Genomic DNA, 22547 nt, shown 5'->3' with positions numbered 1-22547 from the left:
TTTGCTCATTTTTGCCCTTCCAGCCCCCAGGAGCACTCTTAAGAGCCTCCTAAAGCTTCTGCATGTTCCATTTTTTTGTGAAAAACGGCCCGTTTTTTGCTCGTGTTTGCCCCCCCCAGCCCCCAGGAGCACTCTAGGGGCCTCCCAAAGCTCTGCATGTCCCCCCCCCTTTTTTTTTTGCAAAAAACGAGGCACGCAGAGGGTTTGGGAGGCCTGCAGAGTGCAAAAAACTTTTTAAAAAATGTTACCTCTTCAAAATCATAGTATGTCTTATACTCCGCTGCGTCTTATAGTGGGAAAAATACAGTATATACCACATTAAAAAAGGGGGAGGCCTAAAGGCAATGGCCTGGATGATTATTCTACCTTCTTTTTTCCTTTATCCAAATAATCTGATATATTTGTTGAAGCCAATCTAATCTGCAGCCTCCTCCTGTCTGTTTGCACAGGAACATTATTGATGGTGGACAGCGAGGAAGAGTATTTCCCAGAAGAAATAATTAAGCTGAGAAGGGATGTTGATAACGGACTGTCGCTCGTGGTGTTCAGTGATTGGTACAACACCTCGGTGATGAGGAAAGTCAAGTTTTACGATGAAAACACAAGGTGAGAGAGGTTGGAACCCTTTGTAAAACAGTTGTCATTTCCAAGGTTATTTATCGATGGGGAAGAAGGGCAACTAAATGGCAGAGATATGGGGGGGGATGGGGGGGGGAGACCCAAAGGTGCTTTTTCAGGAGGCAACTGGACTTTCTTTTTTCTTGTTTTGAAGACGTTTCGCTTCTCATCCAAGAAGCTTCTTCAGCTCTTACTGGATGGTAGGAAATGGATGGATTTATACTCCTTGCAGACAGCTGGTCATTTGCATCCTTTTAGAGAGTCATTGAGGCCCCTTGTGTCCTCAGGGTCACCTGTGTGGTGCAAATGGTTCCTGTAGTCTGCAATTTTTTCCCCTCTGGAAATCCATTCTTATTCACACACCATTCCAAGGGTGCTCATCCCAAATTGTACGGCTAAAAGTCTGTAGAGATTCTTGGTCATCCAGTTCATGGTTGTCCCAAAGTTGCTTTTTCAGGAGGCAACTGGACTTTCTGGTTTTTTCTTTTGAAGATGTTTCTTCAAAGCTGAAGAAGCTTCTTGGATAAGTATTCAAAAGGAAAAAAAAACAAGGAAGTCCAGTTGCCTCCTGAAAAAGCAACTTTGAGACAACCATGAACTGGATGACCGAGAATCTCTACAGACTTTTATGAGTGGGGAGAGTTATAGCAATAGCAATAGCAGTAGACTTATATACCGCTTCATAGGCCTTTCAGGCCTCTCTAAGCGGTTTACAGAGAGTCAGCATATTGCCCCCAACAATCTGGGTCCTCATTTTACCCACCTCGGAAGGATGGAAGGCTGAGTCAACCCTGAGCCGGTGAGATTTGAACCGCTGAACTGCTGATCTAGCAGTAGCCTGCAGTGCTGCATTTAACCACTGCGCCACCTTGGCTTAAGGGAAAGCAGTGGAAGAACTGAGGCTCAGGGCTGGGAGGGACCAAGCTGGGAATGGTTTGGATTTGGGCAGGTCCTCTGTTAATGATTGGTGGGATTCGGTTAAGGACAGACAGGGGAAAGGCGGGATTGCTGTTGCTAAGCAATGAGGTCATGTGAAAAATGGTCGTAAGTCACTCTTGTCAGTGCCATTGTAACTGAACGGTCACTAAATGGAACTGTTGTAAATCAAGAGAGAAAATGTATTTTCTTGCTGCCATGAATAGCAAGAAATGCGTTCCATACTTCCATGAATATAAAAGGCCAGTGACCTATGTGTTACATTGGGCCCATAGGTTTCTTTTGTGGGGCTGGGAGAACTGTTAAGAGATTTTGTGTCTCTTTGTACCAAAGCTGCTTCTGTTTGTTCCATTCAGACCTACTTCAAAAATAGGATATGATAAGATAGGGTAGAGTAGGACAGGACAGGACAGAACGTAGAATAGAAATAAAATAGAAATAAGAATAGAATAGAATAGAATAGAACAGAGAACAGAACAGAAGAAAACAGAATAGAATTCTTTATTGGCCAAATGTGATTGGACACACAAGGAATTTGTCTTTGGTGCATAAACTCTCAATGTACATAAAAGCCCTGTGACAAATCATGATCATAGTCATCATAAAAATACATTCATCATAAATCATAAGATACAACACTTAGTGATAGTCATAGGATACTAACTAAGCAATCAACATAAAAAGATCTTCAAACTCTGTTTCTTTTTTCGCTTTGCTTGAAATTAATTTTAAGCCACAGAAGCTGGTCCAAATATAATAATATTGAGCCAACTTTCATTGCATGGGGCCTTCTCTTCGCTTAGCCATGGGGAAGGCAGATCAACCTGTGAGCCTGCATGCTCCAATTTATGGCACTCAATCCCGGCTTAGCATTGCTTGCAAATCCATCAGCAAATTGGGGTTCTTTTGGCCTTAGAAGTCTGATTAGAAAATTCAGATTTGTGATTAAAGCGCCATCTTTCACTGGGCTTTTTGTTCCTTCGGTGATGATGCTTTTAAAATGTAAAAAAGGTTTTTACAAAATGGATAAGATAAAGGCACTGTAAACCTTTAATTATTTTAAGCCAGGATTACAGGGATTGCTGAGGTGCTAGAGACTTCTAACTCCATCCTCAGAAGGCCTGCCTAGAATTTTATTTTAAGCCTCTTAAGAGCAGACATCTGGAGGGGCTTCTTCTGTCAAATGAGGATGCTTACTGTGGCCCTTGGTGGTGACAGCACTCGTGACATGTATATTAGGTGTATGGGATCTTCTTTGTACAGGTAGTCCTCAAATTATAACAGTTCATTTAGTGACTGTTCAAAGTTAACAACGACACTGAAAAAAAGTGGCTTATGACCATTTTTTCACACTTGCAACCACTGCAGCATTCCCCCTGGTCATGGAATAGCAATTCAGACACTTAGCAATTGACTCACATTTATGACGGTTGCAGTGTCCCAGGGTCATGTGATCCCCTTTTGCAACCTTCAGTGGGGGAGCCATTGATTCACTTAACAACCCTATTTCTAACTTAACAATTGCAGTGATTCACTTAACATCTGTGACAAGAAAAGTCGTAAAATGGGCCAAAACTCACTTAACTAATTTCTCTCTCAGCAACATAAATTTTGGGTTTAATTGTGGTCGTAAGTCGAGGACTACTTGCATTATTGTTGTTCCTGTGTCATCTAACAACCATGTCACTAATTTAATAACCTGAGGGATTCAGTTAACAACCGTGGCAAGGAAGGTTGTAAAATGGGCCAAAATTCATTTAACACATGTTTCAGCAACAGAAATTTTGGGTTCAATTGTGGTCGTAAGTCGACCACTACCTGTATATAGTAATTAGTTTTTTATACATACATCCCCCCCCCCCCCCGCAAACATCTCCATGTATAATTCCCAGTGCTCTTCTACTGATTTCTTTTAGACAGTGGTGGATGCCGGATACCGGAGGAGCAAATATTCCAGCACTGAACGATCTTCTCTCCGTCTGGGGCATGGCCTTTAGTGATGGGCTCTATGAAGGAGACTTTACCTTGGAGAGCCAGGAAAGTAAGTACAGGTAGTTCTCATTTAACGACTATTCGGCTAGTGACGGTTCGAACTTACAGTAAACCTCCCCGAAGGATCCTGTGATGATAAGGGCCAGTTTGAGGGACAGATATCCATGGAATACCTAGAATTCATTGGCTACAGGTTTTTTAATTAAAATGAACTAGAATTGTCTAACACAGGGATCCCCAACCGCTGGGCCGCAGCCCACTACTGGGCCTTGAGCCATTCAGAATTGGGTCACGGAAGGGGTGGGCGAGCACGCACAAACAGCCCCACTCACACAAGCAGCGGGGGTAAACATCAGTGGTGGGTTTCGACCGTTTTGGACCATTTCGGCTGAACCGGTAGTGGTTTGGTGCCCTGGGTCTCTGGAACTGGCAGTGACCCAGGCCTGTCACGCCCCCGAACCGGTTCTCTGGGCGGGGCCTATAGCGCCACCATCTTGTTTTTTGCTTCTGCGCATGCGCAGGACAATTTTTGCTGCACATGCGTGCAAAGCGCACACACAGCGCGCCCACGAGCAAACCAGCAGTAGTGCCTGCCAGGACCCATCCCTGGTGTACATATGTGCTCCATTTGCGTGAGCTGCGTGTGTTCGCCCCTGCCCCTCTCACAAACGGTGCCACAGACGCGCACCTGCCCCGCCCCTCTTGCGGAACCATCCCTCCCTCCCCCCACATCCGCAAAGCCGAAAGGTTTGGGGAATTCTGGTCTAACACGCCTATTTATGTATTTTATTTTCAGTGAATTATGCCTCGGGATGTAGCATTGCGAAATTTCCAGAAGATGGCGTTGTCATTGCACAGACCTTTAAGGATCAAGGTACCGAGTCCCTCTTCCTGTTCCCTATTCTTCTAGATGTGATCTTGAGTCTTCTTTCTTTTCACGAGAAAAGCTTAGTTCATTGGGGAGGTGTAGAGAAAGTGTGTTATTTACGGTGTACTAAGTGTGTAAGAAACGAAGGAAATTGATCTTTACGTCTTTGTTTGAGGGAATGCTCTTTGATCCTTCATTACTTTCCTCGCTAAGGCTCCCAGGCCACTAAATTCCCCTAAGCAGCTTTCTGAATGCCAAAATATAGGATTACAAACACCTGACATCTCAAGTACCAGCAGCATAAAATCACAATTATGCACTGCGAACGGGGGTTAACCTCCAGTGAGGTCAGGCATCCCTGAATCTGTTCCTAAGGAGCCCGCCAGCATCTTAGTGAGGTAGAAGAGGGTAGGAGATCTGGGCTAAACCATTGCACAGGAGAAATCTTCAGCTATCTCTGAAACGTTTTACCCCCAGATCACAGGTGGGTTCCTACCAGTTCGGCCAAACGGAGAATGGCATCCTGGGTCGCAGAACCGGCAGTGACCGTGGCTGGACACACCTCCGAGCTGCTTCCCCAGTCGCTGCAGCCATCTTTTTTTTTTTTTTTAGTTCTGTGAATGCACAGAACAATTTCTATTCAGCTGTGCATGTGCACAAGTGAAGTAGGCGCACGAGCGAAGTGGGCGCATGTGTGAAGCAGCAATAATGCCGGCCAGAACCCACCCCTGCCCCAGATGAGCTTCTGGAAAACAAAGAGAGAGGGAGGGAGAGAGAGAGAGAACTTGACTTACAACCATTTGTTTTGTGACCGTTCAAAGTTACAACAAACACTGAAAAAAGTGCCTTCTTTTTTTTTTACACTTACGACCACTGCAACATGTCCGTGGCCACATGATCGAAATTCCGGCAACTGGTTCATATTTATGACGGTTGCAATGTCTCATTGATCATTGTGTGGCAAGCAAACTCAAGATTCATATAACAACCGCAGCCACTGCAGTGGTTCGCTTAATGACGGCAAGGAAAGCCGTAAAACGAGGCAAAACTCGTATTAACCATTGTCCCCCTCAGCAACAGAATTTGGGGCTCCCTTGCGGTCATAAGTCGAGGACTACCTGTGTTCTAGACCGGCTGAAGCTTCTGGGTGCTGTTTGACAGAGTTTGATCTCTTCCCTCCTAGGTCTGGAAGTTCTAAAGCAGGAGACGGCCATTGTGGAACATGTCCCCATTTTGGGCCTTTTCCAAGTTCCTACAGAAGGTGGGGGAAGGATAGTTTTGTACGGGGACTCGAACTGCCTGGACGACAGCCACCGACAGAAAGGTGTGTAAAACTGTGCCATGCATTCCGGTTATCACAACCCTCTGCTAAATAACTAATTCCCACAACGCTTCAAAACTATTTAGTAAGGCTGTACTATTATTATTCATTCATCCACCTTTCCTATTACCTGTCTCCCTTTCTATTTATAATTTTGTTGCTTGTATCTTTACAATTTATATTGCTTTATTTAGTTTCCTAGTATGATTTATGTTGATTGCTTATTTAGTATCCCATCCCAGTGTTCTATCTTACGATTTATGATTAATCTGATTTATCACTTATATTATATCAGGAGTACACCCCCTCACATTTTGTAAATATTTAAGTACTGTATTTTTGGGAGTATAAGACGCACCTTTCTCTCCCCCACCAAAGAGCGTGGAAATGTTGGTGCATCTTATACACCAAATATAGCCATTTTTGGCTTATGCCTCATTTTTTCGACAACAGCCCGTTTTCCACACATTCTTCACAAAAATGAGGCCATTTTTGCCTTTGCCCAGCCCTGCTGAAGCCTGCAGAGTACTCCTGGGGGCTATTGAGGACAAAAAACTTTTCTTTCTTACTTACCTCTTCGACATCTTGGTGCGTCTTACACCAGTGCATCTTATAGTCCGAAAAATACGTTATATCTTTTCATGTGACAACACTGAAGAAATGGCACTTGACTACAATGTAAGTAGTGAGCATACAGCTTGTATAACAGTGTAAGTGTGCTGTCCTCTCAAAATAACGCAACACACAGCCATTAATGTCTAAACACATGAAAATATATTCTTACATATTTACAAAATGTGAGGGGCTGAACTCCTGTGATATACTGTATAGCTTTTGTGTAAAATGAGAGCTTATGCACTGAAGACAAATTCCTTGTGCATTCAATCACGCTTGGCCCACAAAAGAATTATGTCCTCTCCTATCCTACTCTACCTTAGCAAAGTTACAGGTTTCACAATGGAGGACTGTGCAATGCAGTTATGCACACTTGTGTGCAAATCAAATAAAAATAAGCTTGTACACCTTGGGATCTGAAATTTGTAGATGTACAAGCCATTGGTAAATTTTCTTGTATTTATTACTGATATTTCTGGTCATGACACTTTCATCAGCCACTGCTGAAATTACAAAGAATTGACAGCTTCACTCTGAACCGTGATTTTTCTTTCCTCCAAGATTTGGGACATGGATCTTGTTCACACCTCAGTCAAGTAGGTGGCTTGTTATGTATTACAATACACAAACCCTTCCATGTTGCACTTCTGTACACAAGCCAAGACTGACTGGATTTGTACACGGTTTATTAACAAAACGTAACAAAAACATACTTGTACAGCATTTCAAACCATATCTTCATGTAGTTTAGTGTTTCCTCAAACACTTAAATTTGCAAATTTAAGATATGTGGACTTCAATTCCCAGAATACTTCAGCCAATATTCTGACTCTGGAATTCTGGGAGCTGAAGACTGTACCTCTTAAAGTTGCCAAATTTGAGATACACTGAGGGAGCTTGATGAAGAAATTGCAGTTAAAAACCTAGCTTTTAAACTCTGCGATGTTGAGCCCAGTCAGTGATTTGTGTGGTTAAATTAACTATTGGAAAAGACTGAAAATTATACTGCATGCTCATTAAAAATTTGAGACTTTTCCAGAATATATTGGTAGATTATACCTCTACTTTATTTTATAACTAGTTAGCCGGTAGCATTGGATAGATTGCTCTAATAAATAAGTTTGAAATAGGGTCATCTTCCTGTTCCAATCCCATTAGCCAAGGTGGCGCAGTGGTTAAATGCAGCACTGCAGGCTACTGCTAGATCAGCAGTTCAGCGGTTCAAATCTCACCGGCTCAGGGTTGACTCAGCCTTCCATCCTTCCGAGGTGGGTAAAATGAGGACCCAGATTGTTGGGGGCAATATGCTGACTCTCTGTAAACCGCTTAGAGAGGGCTGAAAGCCCTATGAAGCGGTATATAAGTCTACTGCTATTAGAAGGATTCTGTTGGAACAAATTATTCTGACTTTATGAGAGGTAGGCTGACTGTTCCAGTTATGGAATGGAGGTTGAAACAGCCTGTGTTCAAGTTGGGCCAATTCTGATCATGTTGGAACAGGTGATACTCAACATATTTGTTGAAGTGGGAACAGAACATTTTGATATCAGAACCCTGCAACCTCCAGTTGTTTTATAAATATCTACTTTGAAAAAAATTAAAATAAATGTACTCTGATGATTCAGAATCATAGTTTGCATTGATCTCAGAACATAAATGGGTATGTCTAGTTTAATGAAAAGAAGGACTAGGGGTGACATGGTAGCAGTGTTCCATTATCTCAGGGCCTGCCACAAAGAAGAGGGAGTCAAACTATTCTCCAAAGCACCTGAGGGCAGAACAAGAAGCAATGGGTGGGAACTAATCAAGGAGAGAAGCAACTTAAAACTAAGCAGAAATTTCCTGACAATTAGAACAATTAATCAGTGGAATAACTTGCCCCTAGAAGTTGTGAAAGCTCCAACACTGGAGGTTTTTAAGAGACTTTGAAAGAGTGCAGATAAGAGCAACAAAGATGATTAGGGGACTGGAGACTAAAACATATGAAGAATGGTTGCAGGAACTGGATGTGTCTAGATTAATGAAAAGAAGGACTAGGGGAGACATAATAGTAGTGTTCCAATATCTCAGGGGTTGCCACAAAGAAGAGGGAGTCAAGCTATTCTCCAAAGCACCTGAGGGCAGAACAAGAAGCAAAGGATGGAAACTAATCAAGGAGAGAAGCAACCTAGAATTAAGGAGAAATTTCCTGACAGTTAGAACCATACATCACAGCGATCAATGGCAACTGGGAAAACCACAGCCCTGACTATGCACCCTTTTATTGGCAGGGCGATGTCTCTGCTTTTTAGTCTGCTGTCTAGATTTGCCCTCGCTTCCTCCCCAGGAGCAAGTGTCTTTTAATTTCTTGGCTGCAGTCCCCATCTGCGGTGATCTTGGAGCCTAGGAAAATAAAATCTGTCATTGCCTCCATTTCTTCCCCATCTATTTGCCAGGAATTGAGAGGGACGGATGCCTTGCGAGGCATCCAGCCCTCTCAATTTCTCTCAGTTCTTGAGAGCCGAAGAAGCTTCTTGGATGAGAAGCCAAACATCTTCAGAGAAAAATCAGAAAGCCCAGCTGCCTTTTGAAAAAGTACCTTTGGGACAACCATGACCTGAATCTCCCTAGACCTTTAGAGAAATATTTTTCAAACTTAACAACTTGAGAACCTATGGGTCAACTCTCAGAATTCCCCACCCAGCCATGCTGGCTGGGGTATAGAGCTGAGGTGGCGCAGTGGTTAAATGCAGCACTGCAGGCTATTTCAGCTGACTGCAGTTCTGCAGGTCGGCTGTTCAAATCTCACCGGCTCAAGGTTGACTCAACCTTCCATCCTTCCGAGGTGGGTAAAATGAGGACCTGGATTGTTGTTGGGGGCAATATGCTGACTCTGTAAACCGCTTAGAGAGGGCTGAAAGCCCTATGAAGCGGTATATAAGTCTAACTGCTATTGCTATTGCTATTCTGGGAGTTGAAGTCCACAGGTCTTCATTGGACTAGAGAACGGTGCTCCAGTGGCTAAGACACTGAGCTTGTCGATCAGAATGGTCAGCAGTTCGGCGGTTCAAATCCCTAGTGCCGCATAATGGAGTGAGCTCCCGTTACTTGTCCCAGCTTCTGCCAGACTAGCAGTTCAAAAGCATGTAAAAATGCAAGCAGAAAAATAGGAACCACCTTTGTTGGAAAGGTAACAGCGTTCTGTGCGCCTTCAGTGTTTAGCCATGCCAGTCACATGACCATGGAGAAATCTTCGGACAGTGCTGGCTCTTTGGCTTTGAAACAGAGATGAGCACCACCCCCTAGAGTCAGGAACGACTAGCACATATGTGCGAGGGGAACCTTTACCTTTTGGAAAAGTGTTGAATATGCATCAGCCAGCCTTTCACATTAGGAATTGGAGGCGGTGACTCTCGCCGTGACTTCAGTAAGCTTAGTGGTGTTTAAAATTCCTCACATACATAATTTATAAATCCTAAAAATGTGTCTGACCTCTGTATTAGAGCGAAAAGAAATCAAAGGTGCGTATTTCGGGGACATGGGGATTACGAAGATTAATATCCATTCCCACCGAGGAGTAATGCGGGATGGGGGAAAGGATTTTACGAAAATGCCTTTGAACTGTGTTTAAATGATTTGAGAGCTAAATCTCGCTATCAGCTCCAAGCCCCAAGACAAGGAGGGTGGGAAATCTTAGCTAATTTCAGTTTGTTTCAGAGGCTATATGGGTCTGAAAATTGTATTTTCCATCCTCCACATGAAACACCGTGGCATTAAAAAAATTTAAAGGAAATGTGCTAGCCATTAAATGCAGCATGGCTTATTTTTTATTTATTTAGTTTTGTCAGTTTTTATTTTATTTTAATATAAACAATCCATCTTCCATTAAACAGCGTGTCATCTGGGTACAAACATTTTGTGCAATAACAACTAAAGTTTGCAATCATATTCATTATTTGATCTATTCCTAGCTTAACACCAATAGCTTAAATGTCTAATACTGTAACAATCCTGTTCTTGATTTATTTAACTCTATTGATACATTTTCTATATTTTACACTACTACTTTTACTTCTAATTCATATATTTATTCTCTAACCATCGATAAAATGATTCCCATATAATATAATCAGTTTGTTCTTTCTCTTTAATTGCCAGTGTTTATCTCTTCATTTCTGCTCATTCCAATATTTTCCTAATCACAGTCTCCTCTGTAGGAATCCATTTTTTATTGATTTCTATCCCGCCTTTATTTGTTTTATTTTTTTCAAATAACTCAAGGCAGTGAATCTACCTAATGCAGGCAGTCCTTAGGACTTGCAACCACAATTGAGTTTCCAGATTTCTGTAGCTAAGCGAGACAAATTGTTAAGTGAGATTTGCCCCATTTTATGACTTCTTTTGTTCAGTGAATCGCTGCAGTTGTTAAGTTAGTAACACAATTGTTAAGCGAATGACGGCTTCCCGGTTGACTTTGCTTGCTAAAAGGTCGCAAAGGGGGCCTGGGATGTTGCAACCGTCATAAATATGAGTCAATCGCCAAGTGTATGAATTTTGATCACATGACCATGGGGATGGTGTAACAATCCTGTGAAAATCGGTCATAAATCTCTATTTTCGTTGCCTTTGTAACTTCAAACAGTTACTAAGCTAATGGTTGTAAGTACAATAAGTACCTGTCCTTACTCTATAACTGCTATGAAGAATTTTGAAAGCCACTTAATACCATTTTTCTTTCTTTTCAACTGTTTTTTTCCCTTTTCTTGCCCTTTATACTTTTTCTTTAATTTTTTCCCCTTTCCTACTTGATATTACTTTGTGTTAGTTTTTAATCTCCTTGTTTCAAAGTTTGAAAAATTACATGCAAAATTGATTGGACGCCCACACGCTGTGTGTTAAATGAAGCCAGCGGCATAGCTTTAATGTGATGAATAAGCCTAGATTTCGCTTTAGGGGTTGCGTCAACTTCCTCGTTGTCTGAAGAACTCTTGTTTTGATCTGGTATCTGAGATGAGAAAATGTTATTTGCGGTCAACGGGTAACCCAGAATCGGAAAGCAGGCATTGAAACCACATTTTCAAAGTTTTCTGTAGTTGGTAGGATGTACACACTGCAAAGCATAGGGCCTGTATGTGTGTATGTACACATACATACATGCAATATATATATATATATATATATATATATATATATATATATATGTGTGTGTGTGTGTGTGTGTGTGTGTGTGTGTGTGTGTGTGTGTGTGTGTTTTATGTGTGTGTGTGTATGTATATGTGTGTATATATATATATATGTTGTATTTGTGCTGATAAATAAAGGGAGACTATTTATCAGCACAAATACAACACAAATGTAACAAAGACAACAGTATAAATATTGGGTTTCTGTCTGGATGGTCTCTTGTGACGAGCCGATGGACAGAGAATGGAAGTAGTGAACTTCCTCCCATATTTGGGCATACCAGGGGTTGTGACTTTATATATATATATATATATATATATATATATATATATATATGTATATGTATATGTATATGTATATGTATATGTATATGTATATGTATATGTATATGTATATGTATATGTATATGTATATGTATATGTATATGTATATGTATATGTATATGTATATGTATATGTATATATGTGTTTTTTTTATTTGTATATATATATAACAAATGTATGTATGTATGTATATAACAAAGGCAACAGTAAAAATGTTGGGTTTCTGTCGTGATGGACTCTTGTAACGAGCCAAATGACAGATGATGGAAGCAGTTAGCTTCCTCCCATAATTGGGGCTTACCAGGGGTTGTAAAAATCTAATAGATATGTATATATATGTATATATATGTATATATATGTATATATGTGTGTGTGTGTGCGTGTGTGTGTATGTGTATATGTATGTATATGTGTGTGTGTGTGTTGCATTTGTGCTGATAAATAAATAAAGGGAGACTAGTATAGATCTATTTCAAGATATTTAGCACTCATCAGCTAGCCATACCCTTGCTGGGATTCGAACCTGGGCTGTTTTTACATATTAGGCAGTTAAAAGGGAAGCACTATGCTCCCTCCCATATTTGGGCATACCAGGTGCTTTGACAAAAGAAAAAAGACAATCATTTCCCTGGCTCAGCTGATAAGGGAGAAAAACTTGTGGCTTAGAGGTTAATATAAGCAACAAGAAGCAATGGGTGGAAACTAATCAAGGAGAGAAGCAACTTAGAGCCGAGGAGAAATTTCCTGATAGAACAATTAATCAATGGAACAGCTTGCCTCCAGAAGTTGTGAATGCCCCAACACTGGAAGTTTTTAAGAAGATGTTGGAGAGCCATTGCTCTGAAACGGTATAGGGTTCCCTGCCTAGGCAGGGGGTTGGACTAGAAGACCTCCAAGGTCCCTTCCAACTCTGCTATTGTATTATTGTATAACTGCCTATTATGTAAAACAGCCCAGGTTCAAATCCCATTAAGGGTATGGCAGAACTATCGGGCCCACCAGAAGTTGGGAAACGGGCTGTTTCCAGCCTTGGGGGGGGGGGGCTGTGGAGGCCATTTTTGCCATCCCCAGCTCCCTAGAAAGCCCCTGGAGCCTGGGGAAGGGGAAAAATGGGCCCACTGGAAGTCAGGAAACATGCTATTTCCGGTCTCCGGAGGGCCTGGGGGGGGTGGGGGGTGGAGGCTGTTTTCGCCCTCCCCAGCCTCCAAGAAAGCCATGTGCATGCATGAGGGGCAGCGGGGTGGTGGTGGTCGCACATGCATACGCAGGTGGGCACAATGGGGGGGGGTTATTTACAGGTGTGGGCACACGCGCATGCATCCTTTTGGCACCTGAGGAAAAAAGGTTCACCATCCCTGGTGTAGGGGGTCTCCTGCTTGGGCAGAGGGTTGGACTAGATGACCTACAAGGTCCCTTCCAACTCTGTTAATCTGTCTGTTAAGTAACAGAGAATCAAAGACTCTGTCTTCCTCTTGCCTCAAGGTCTTCATAGAGTTAGCCAAGTTACGTTCGTTTTTTCCCCAATTCTGTTGAAATCCCTTGGACTGTTTAGATTCACTTTCGTTTTTTATGCTTTTATGGACTACGGAGGCGGATGTTCTCCCTGAGTGGCAGCATGTTGCGTGGTAGTTCGTTATGCCAGCAAAGGGGTAACATTACTCAGGCTGCCATCATTTAGTGCCTGTTAGTAGAGCGTATCTTAATTTTAGAAATTGGAGTGTGGTAATTAGTGGTAGGGAATTTCACTCAATTTGGCTGGCCTTTGGCTGTAATAAAGGAGAACTTGCTGTGGGCTTTTAGATTTGCAGATTTTCAGAAAGAGAAAAAAATATCCATGATATTGGCCAGCCTTCCCTTCCACTAAAATAGCATGTAGTGGAAAGTAAAAAGTGAGAGAGACAATGAATGAAAAACTCTGGTCATTTTTACCCTGTGTTGCCATCAAATCTGGGCGAGCTTTACTAAGGCTCGTAGCCAACTTATACATAATAACCTTATATTTCCTCTTATTTATTCATTAATTAAATTCTATCCCACCTTTATTACATTACAATGTAAGTAGCCTAAGGCAGTGAACATACGTAACACTCCCCCCTCCTCCTATTTTCCCCACAATATCCTTGTGAGCCAGGTCAGATTAAGAGAGGGACTGGGCCAACCAGTTAGCTTTCATATTTAAGGTGGGACTAGAACTCACACTCTCCTGGTGATTGACCCAAGGCACCCAGTTGGCTTTCATGTCTAAAGTAGGACTAGAACTCATAGTCTCCTGGTGATTGCCCAAAGTCACCCAGATGATATTCATGCCTAAAGTGAGACTAGAACTCACGGTCTCCTGGTGATTTGCCCATGTGACCCAGTTGGCTTTCATGTCTAAAGTAGGACTAGAACTCAACAGTCTCCTGGTGATTGCCCAAAGTTAGTGGCATTCGTGTCTAGGGTGGGACTAGAACTCACAATCTCCTGGTGATTGCCCCCAAATCACCCAGCCAGTTTTCATACCTAGCGGGGAACTAGAAGTCTTCATTTCCTGGTTTATAAGCCAGCATCTTAACCCCCTTAAGCCTTACACCAAGCTGGGTCTTTCTTCCCACTTCCCTTGCCTTCAACATGTAGCTTTAGAGAAATAAAAAAATAAATGCTTGACCTTTTCAGCCCTCCCCCCCCCCGAAGCCCCCCTCACCCCCAAATGTAGAGTAAACCTCAGCGGTGCAGAGTACCAACTCTTCACGGCGCAGAGTGTCTGGGAAAACAGATGGCATTGATAGGTATGGTTTTTATTTTTTGAACCAAGAGAAATCCTGCTTCACGAAACGTGATTTGCTACTCGAATTGGCTAGTTTGGCTGAAACTGTCTGTTAGACCTGTCATCTGTTGCTTTGGGTCTTCCGGCCTGCCACATTTTCTACTGGGGATTATACAGAGTATGGGAGAAATGTAACCATAATAACACTCTTTCTCAGAAAGTCATGGTCAGCTGGCCCTGCAGCTGTGATGGTGTGATTGGGAGGTATCTCCACTTTTTGACGGTGCCTGATTGGACCATGTGATGGACACATGGGTGCTGGGCAGGGCCTTGGACTTTCTTTTGGGTGGGGAAAAGCCTATAAGCTTTCAGATTCTGTTTTCCCCAGATGTGCCAATATGACCCCTCTAATCAGAATCGAATTCTTTATTGGCCAAGTGTGATTGGACACACAAGGAATTTGTCTCTGGTGCATGAGCTCTCAGTGTGCATAGAAACAACAAAGGGATGCCATGCTGGCTGGGGAATTCTGGGAGTTGAAGTCCACAAGTCTTAAAGTTCCCAAGTTTGGACAGCCCTGCCATAGATCGTAAATCGTAAGATACAAATAACAATTGATTAATCATAAGATACTAATAGGAGAAGGTAATAGGAAAGATGAGAAAGATGAGGAGGATAATAAAGAGGAACTTTGAGGAAACTCAAGCTTCGGAGTTTTCTTACGTTGGGGGTGTTACTTGGAACCCTGACACCAAGGTGATTTAATCTATTCCTATTTGATCCCCCCCCCCCCTCAGATTGCTTCTGGCTGCTCGATTCCATTCTGCAATATACGTCCTACGGAGTGATGCCACCGAGCCTCAGCCATTCCGAACACAGACAGCGGCCTCCAACCGGGGCAGGTTACATTCTTCCAGAGAGAATGGAAGGTGATTTGATTTTTGTTTTCTCCAGTTAGGGTTCAGACTGATGGCCTTTGGCATGGAGGGAAGAGGAAAGGAGGGTTGTTGTTTTTGAAAAGTTTTTTTAAAGTTTTATTTTCAGACAAGTACCTCAGAAAAGAGGCTGAAAATCTGGGTGCATCTTATACACTGAATATAGCATTTTTTGCCTCCAGACACAATGGCCGTGCAGAGCCTTTAGGAGGCTTTCAGAGAGCTCCTGGGGACTGGAGAGGGCAGAAATGAGTGAAAAACTGGCCATTTTTGCCCCCCCCCCCAGGCCCCAGCAGCACTCTATAAGTTTCCTAAAGGCTATCCATGCCCTTTTTTAAACAAAAAACGGGCCCGTTTTTTGCTCATTTTTGGCCCCTTCCCCCGGAGCACTCTACAAGCCTCCTAAAGGCTATCCATGCCCTTTCTTTGGAAAAAAAAACCAGCCCATTTTCGTGAAAAATGGGCCGTTTTTGGGAGGTTTGCAGAGTGCAAAACCTTTTTTTTTTAATTTTCCTCTTCCAAACCTTGCTGCGTCTTATACTCTGAAAAATGCGGATCACAAGTATAGCATTACATCTTAACCAGCACTATTTTGTTTTGTCCAATATTATGTCAATTCCTCTTACCATCAATTCACAGCAACCATCCTTTGCTCTTCTGCTTTCCATGCACCATATTATCCTATTCCACCGCCGCCCTGCCTCCTCTCCCTCTCTCCTCCTCCCTACCTCCTTTCTTCCCTCCACCATCCCACTCTTCTCTATTTCCCCTTCCTCTCTCCTCCTCTCTCTCCCCCTCTTTTCCTCCCTATGCTTCCCAGGTTTTTTTTACTAACGTTGTCAGTTTCAATCTTTTTTCAGGAATGAAATGAAGGAGAAATGGAGGTAAAGACACTGGGAGGTGTTCTTTAGAACAAGGGGGAGTAGGTCACAAATTGAAGCCCCCTCCCTCCCCAGCAACCCACTTATGGCTTGCAATGTTCTTACCGAAGTGGGTTTGGCTGAGATTTGGCTCATTTTTATATGCTTTGGGATATACTAAAGTTCAAGTTCAAAGACTTTATTGTCATTGTATATCATGTATACAACAAAATTGGTTTAGCTTATAAAGTTTGAGAATACATTGAGACCCATAAAAGTTTGAGAATAGGATTGGAAAAGGATCAAAAATTTGCTGGAGGCAATAACAGGGGTTAAAATAGAATGGAAACCGGAAGTTTTTTTTATTAGGAATAATGTCTGCGAAATACAAAAAAGAAATCCAGTATTTAATACTACATATAATTACGGCGGCAAGGATTGCTTTGCCCAGAAATGGAAAAACAAATTAATTCCAAGCGAAGATGAAATAATAAGAAAGGTTATGGATTGTGCTGAAATGGACAAACTAACTAAAGAAATCCAGGGAAAAGAAGAATCAGAATTCTACCAGATATGGGATCAATGGTATAGGTGGATGGAGGAAAGAAACAAAAATCAATGAAAGAATATAACAACACTCAAAAATAATAGTATGAGTAAAATAAGAGGGTTAAGAATGATGAAATCCAAATGAAATACAATAGATGGGCAAATAATATAGGATGAGCGGTATCGATTGATAATTACTATTAGAAAGAACAGGAAGCTCCTGTTCGTTTTGTATTGTGTAAATGTCTTAAGTTTTGTGTGTGTGTATTTTACATGTTTGTTAATAAAAAAAAAATCATGAAAAAAAAGTTTGAGAATACATCCAAGTCACAATGAGCCAAACATGAGACTTAAACGTCTTACACAGAACCAGAACCATAGAATGTCTTACACAGAACCAAGCTCTTTTTGGCTTGCCTGTTTTGATTGGGTCACTTTAACCAGCTCTCTTCTCCTCTCCGTTGCCCCCTCTCCCTCCCCTAATAAATGGGGTGAAAGGGCTGCTTCAATAAAGCCAAGATCTAGTTCTCACGCTTAGAAAAAGAAGCAAGTGACAGACTTTCAGGGATTAATGCCTTCCTTTTCTACGACTTTTTCCAGGGAACCACCTTCACCGCTACTCCAAAGTGCTCGAGGCTCATCTGCGCGACCCGAAACCCCGCTCTCTTCCCGCATGTCCTCATCTGTCCTGGGCGAAGCCACAACCTCTGAATGAAACAGCCCCCAGGTTGCCATTTTTTTAAAAAAAATGTTTCTCTCTCTTAGTAAAAATGTTCAGTTTCAAATTTGATCAGTAGATCTATTGAATAATATAATATATCTTGGGATTTGTAAAGGGAAATAGCAATAGCACAGACTTATATACCACTTCCCAGTGCTTTACAGCCCTCTCTAAGTTGTTTACAGAGTCAGCTATTTGCCCCCAACAATCTGGGTCCTCGTTTTACCCACCTCGGAAAGATGGAAGGTTGAGTCAACCTTGAGCCGGTCAGGATCGAATTGCTGGCAGTGGGCAGAGTTTAGCCTGCATTACTGCATTTTAACCACTGCACATCATGGATGTATGGAGGATGGATAGGAAGAAAGGAAGGGCAATAGCAATAGCACTTAGACTTATATACTGCTTCACAGTATTTTACACACCTCTTTAAGCGGTTTACAGAGTCAGCCTCTTGCCCCCAAACAATGTGGGTCCTCATTTTACCCACCTCGGAAGGATGGAAGGCTCAGTCAACTCTGAGCCTGGTGAAATTTGAACTGCTGGCAGCCGACAGTCAGCAGAGGTAGCCTGCACTACTGCACTCTGACCACTGTGCCACTACAGCTCAGTGCAAAAATGCATTTTAAGACTGATAGCTAAGACAAGTAAATTTGGAGTGGAATGCCAAGACACACATAGTAGTGGTGGGTAGCCAAGAAGAGCCTAAAAAAAAGGCTGCTCTGAAAACCAGTAACAGACTTTAGAAAACATCGCTTTACTTCTTTAAGCAGATGTTTCTGCAGTCTCCTTGTTTGGCTACCAAGCTCTGACTGGACCGGGCTAAACCAGCATCTCCCAGAGTGAGAGGCATAACACCTGATTCCCCTGAAGAATATTTCCTCCCTTCCCCCCTTTTGTTTTGTCTCTAGACATTTGTTCAATGTAGAATCATAGAATCATAGAATTCTTTATTGGTCAAGTGTGATTGGACACGCATAAGGAATTTGTCTCCGGTGCATGAGCTCTCAGTGTACATACAAACAACAGCGATCTCATAGATCAGCAATCGTAAGATGCAATCATAAATCATAAGATACAAATAACAATTGATAAATCATAAGATACCAGTAGGAGAAGGTAGTAGGAAAGATGAGAAAGATGAGGAGGATAATGGCAATACAGCCCTACTACATGGGTAAATGTCTTTAGGCATAAGAGTGCTGTGAAAGAGGGACGCGGTGGCCTAGAGGTGGCGCTCTCGCGTCACAGTCGGAAGGCTGGGAGTTCGATCCTAGGTAGAGGCAGATATTTCTCTCTCTGGGCACAGTGAGAATATATCTGCTGAGCAAAACTCTGCATTGGTGACAGGGAAGGGCATCCGGCCATTAAAACACTCTGCTAGCTCCATTCAGTTGCCCAGACTCCACCCCACAAGGGATTATGGGGTCATTGAAAGTTGATGATAAGAGTGCTGTGAGAATGAGGTGTTTAGCAGAGTGGTGGCATTGGGGGCGGGGGGGGGGGGAATACCTTTGTGCCTATCAGTTTTGGCATGCAATGTCCTATAGCGGCGTCCAGAGGGGATAAGTTGAAACAGTTGATGTCCAAGATGTGAGGGGTCTGTAGATATTTCCCTCTTTTTCTGCTAGTTAGTCTCCATTGACTAGAAATCCAGAGTTTGATTTGATTTTGTCTCTTCCAGCAACCTTTGGAAACATCAGAAGTTATTATCGATCGACCTGGATAAAGTTGCATTGCCCAGCTTCCACCAGAACCGGCCTCAAGTAAGACCTTTATCACCGGGAGAGAGTGGAGCATGGAATATTCCAGGAGGTAAGTACAGTGGAATTGCCCTGAAGTTCAGCCCTCCATCTTAGGACATGTCTGGTCTACCAAATGTTACCAGTTTTGGTCACCTCGATGTAAAAAAGATGTGGAGACTCTAGAAATTCTAAAGTGCAGAGAAGAGCAACAAAGATGATTAGGGAACTCTAGGATAAAACATATAAAGAACGGTTGTAGGAACTGGGTATGTCTAGTTTTATGAAAAGAAGGACGAGGGGAGACATGATAGCAGTCTTCCAATATCTCAATATATTGCCACAAAGAAGAGGGAGTCAAGCTATTCTCCAAAGCACCTGAAGGCAGGACAAGAAGCAATGGGTGGAAACTAATCAAGGAGAGAAGCAACTTAGAACTAAGGAGAAAATTCCTGACAGTGAGAATAATTAACCAGTGGAACAACTTGCCTCCAGAAGTTGTAAATGCTCCAACACTGGAAGATTTTAACAAGATGTCGGATAGCCATTTGTCTGAAGTGGTGTAGGGTTTTCTGTCTAAGCAGCGGTTTGGACTAGAAGACCTCCAAGGTGCCTTCCAACTCTGTTATTCCATTCCAAATGTGGGTCACAGCTTCCCACAGTCACATCCTCACCCCTTGTGATCTTCACTGCCAGCTTCCAATAAGTCAAGTCAGTGAGGAAAGCAGCCACCCCGATGATGTGCTTAATGACAGCACATGATTCCTTAACAACCACAACCTGAACTGTCATTGTACACTGAAGATCACATTTAATTTCATTGTACAAGGTGCAATGACAATAAAGTAAAGTAAACTATTAAATAAACCACAGTGGTTCAGGTTCACTCTACATAGGCTCTTATTAATAGCCTTCAGTTCATTCCTTTTCCTTCTGGCTTAATCTGCCTTTTGGAGGCAGCATCTCATTCAAAAGCCATGTTCCCTGGCCTTACCAGATGTTTACCTCTGGGATCCTATGATTAAACCAGTCATATTTTGAAGATGTGGGTGTTTACAGTGCAGATAGCTCATTTAGCGATGGCCTGATGTAACGACTGTTTGTAGTTACGACAGTGACAAGTAACTGTGGCCGGTTCTCCGGTCTGTAAAGCCAAGGGAAAACTTCATAAGATCGTAAGCACGGTTGTAACTTCAAACGTTCACTAAGTGAACTGTTGCAAGACTGCCTGCTTTATTGCATCCTGGGGTTTTTGTTTGTCTTCAGTCACAGAACGCATTTGAGATGAATGGCTATATAAATCGAACCAATAAATCCGTAATGTAACGCCTGCAAATAAAAGCATCTCTTTAGGAAAAATGAGTTGCAGTGGTTAGAATGCAATATTGCAAGGTTACTTCTGCTGATTGCCGGCTGCCTGCAATTTGACAGATCAAATCCCACCAGGTTCAAGATTGACTCAGCCTTCCATCCTTCCGAGGTGGATAAAATGAGGACCCAGATTGTGGAGGGCAAGACGCTAACCTTGTAAACCACTTTGAGAGGGTTGTAAAGCACTCTGAAGCGGTATATAAGTCTAAGTGCTATTGTTATCTTCCTTCCTATTAGAATGCAGTATTGCAGGCTAACTCTGCCTACTGCCATGAGTTCAATTCTCGCTGGCTCCAGGTTGACTCAGCCTTCCATCCTTCCGAGGTGGGTAAAATGAGGACCCAGACTGTTGGGGGCCAGTAGGCTGACTCTCTAAACCGCTTAAAGCACCTTAAAGCGGTATATGTCTAAGTGCTATTGCTAAAAGGTTTAAAAACTGAATGTTATTTCCTGGAAACACCGATAAATTTTGCATGTGGTTTTTCACATGGACATTTTTGCTCCCTCCTGTGCAGGAATCATGCCCGGACGCTACAATCAGGATGTGGGAGGGACGATTCCCGTCTTCGCTTTCCTGGGTGCCATGGTGGTTCTGGCCTTCTTTGTGGTGCAAATCAAATCCAAGAGCAGGCCAAAGAGGCGGAAACTTCGAGTCAAGCGGCCACAAATCATCCAGCCAGGCCACCCTCCGAAGACACCGTCCGTTTGATTGCTGCAGCCAAAGACGATCGCATTTTCCCCTGACCGCTTTATGGAATTGCGACCGACTGCTAAAAAAGACCTTTGACCCGACCTAGCACCCAATCTCCTTTTCTGCCTTGGGTGATTGACGTCTCCATGGATGATCTTCAGATTAAAAAAAGAAAACCCCACGCTATTCTTTTTCAGTCGCTGAACTGACCGAAGGCTTAAACGCTATTTAAAAAGGAGTCAGTTGCTTCTGAGTTTGGCAAGGATCTTTTTTTTCCCCTTTTAACATTGACCAAACCTTTTCATGAGAGGCTATTTTCTGTATTTATTTTCAGAAGGGGACCAGGGGAAAATCCTCATCAAGGCCCTTGACTCAACGGATGGCGGCACCATTTTTTCCCCCCTTGAATGGTGTGCCTTTTTTAAAATTTTATGTTCTCTCTTTATGAAGACAAAGAGAACTCAGATCATCCCTCCTGTAAGGATGAGAAAAGAAACCGACAGTTTGAACAAAGCAGGGACAGAAAAATCGGGGTGGCTGATTTGTCTGATCAGGGTGGACCTGCAGTCCTTTCATTTATTTTTTATAAAAGCAACTTACCATGAGGTTTTGTAATTCTTCAGCATGATTTCACCATTGCTGGTGGATAAAATTTTTTTTCAATAAATATGCTATATTGAAATGGAAACAACGAAGAGGCAGCTCCCCACCCCCCTTACACTAAATGAAAGAGAAAGTGCATTGGGAGCTCAGGAATGAAATGAGGGGGCCTTGGTGCTTTCTGAGCTTCGTGATTTCTTGCGGTCGTTTCATTACCCAACTAGGTAACATCATCAGTGCTAGAAGAGAATGGGACTTGCGAAAAAGAGGAGGAAGAGTGTGGGTTTTTTTGTGTTTTCTAAGCTTGGTTGTTGGTCAGTTTTTTTTGAAGGCATTTCATTACAAAACTAGGTGACATCATCAGTGCTAGGAGTGGAGTTTGCACCCTGTTTATATACAACTGGGTTGCCCTGTCAGCATTGGCGGGATAACAGCCTAATCCAGGAATCGTCAATCTTAAACACTCAAAGAGCCATTTGGACCCGTTTCCCACAGAAAA

At 42.5% G+C, this 22547-nt stretch overlaps 1 protein-coding gene across 2 annotated transcripts in view; it reads left to right on the top strand.

Moving 5' to 3' along the window:
• The window catches only part of MBTPS1 (membrane bound transcription factor peptidase, site 1), a 63963-nt gene extending 41824 nt beyond the window's left edge, over window positions 1-22139 (top strand). For both annotated transcript variants that reach the window (XM_087729359.1, XM_087729360.1), the window contains exons 16-23: window positions 450-606; window positions 3471-3595; window positions 4343-4420; window positions 5598-5738; window positions 15380-15511; window positions 17527-17653; window positions 19329-19459; window positions 21273-22139. In XM_087729359.1, coding sequence (XP_087585485.1) covers window positions 450-606; window positions 3471-3595; window positions 4343-4420; window positions 5598-5738; window positions 15380-15511; window positions 17527-17653; window positions 19329-19459; window positions 21273-21466 — 1085 coding nt within the window. In that variant the 3' untranslated portion in view covers window positions 21467-22139. The remainder of the gene's footprint in view (window positions 1-449; window positions 607-3470; window positions 3596-4342; window positions 4421-5597; window positions 5739-15379; window positions 15512-17526; window positions 17654-19328; window positions 19460-21272) is intronic.
• Window positions 22140-22547: the final 408 nt, after the last annotated feature.

This window comes from Thamnophis sirtalis, unplaced genomic scaffold (assembly GCF_051295495.1).
Source record: "Thamnophis sirtalis isolate CommonGarterSnake01/CBP01778 unplaced genomic scaffold, rThaSir2_p1.2 scaffold_14, whole genome shotgun sequence".
Lineage (NCBI taxonomy): Eukaryota > Metazoa > Chordata > Lepidosauria > Squamata > Natricidae > Thamnophis > Thamnophis sirtalis.
The sequence above is the reverse complement of the archived record's forward strand: the minus strand, read 5'-3'. Positions and strand labels throughout refer to the sequence as shown.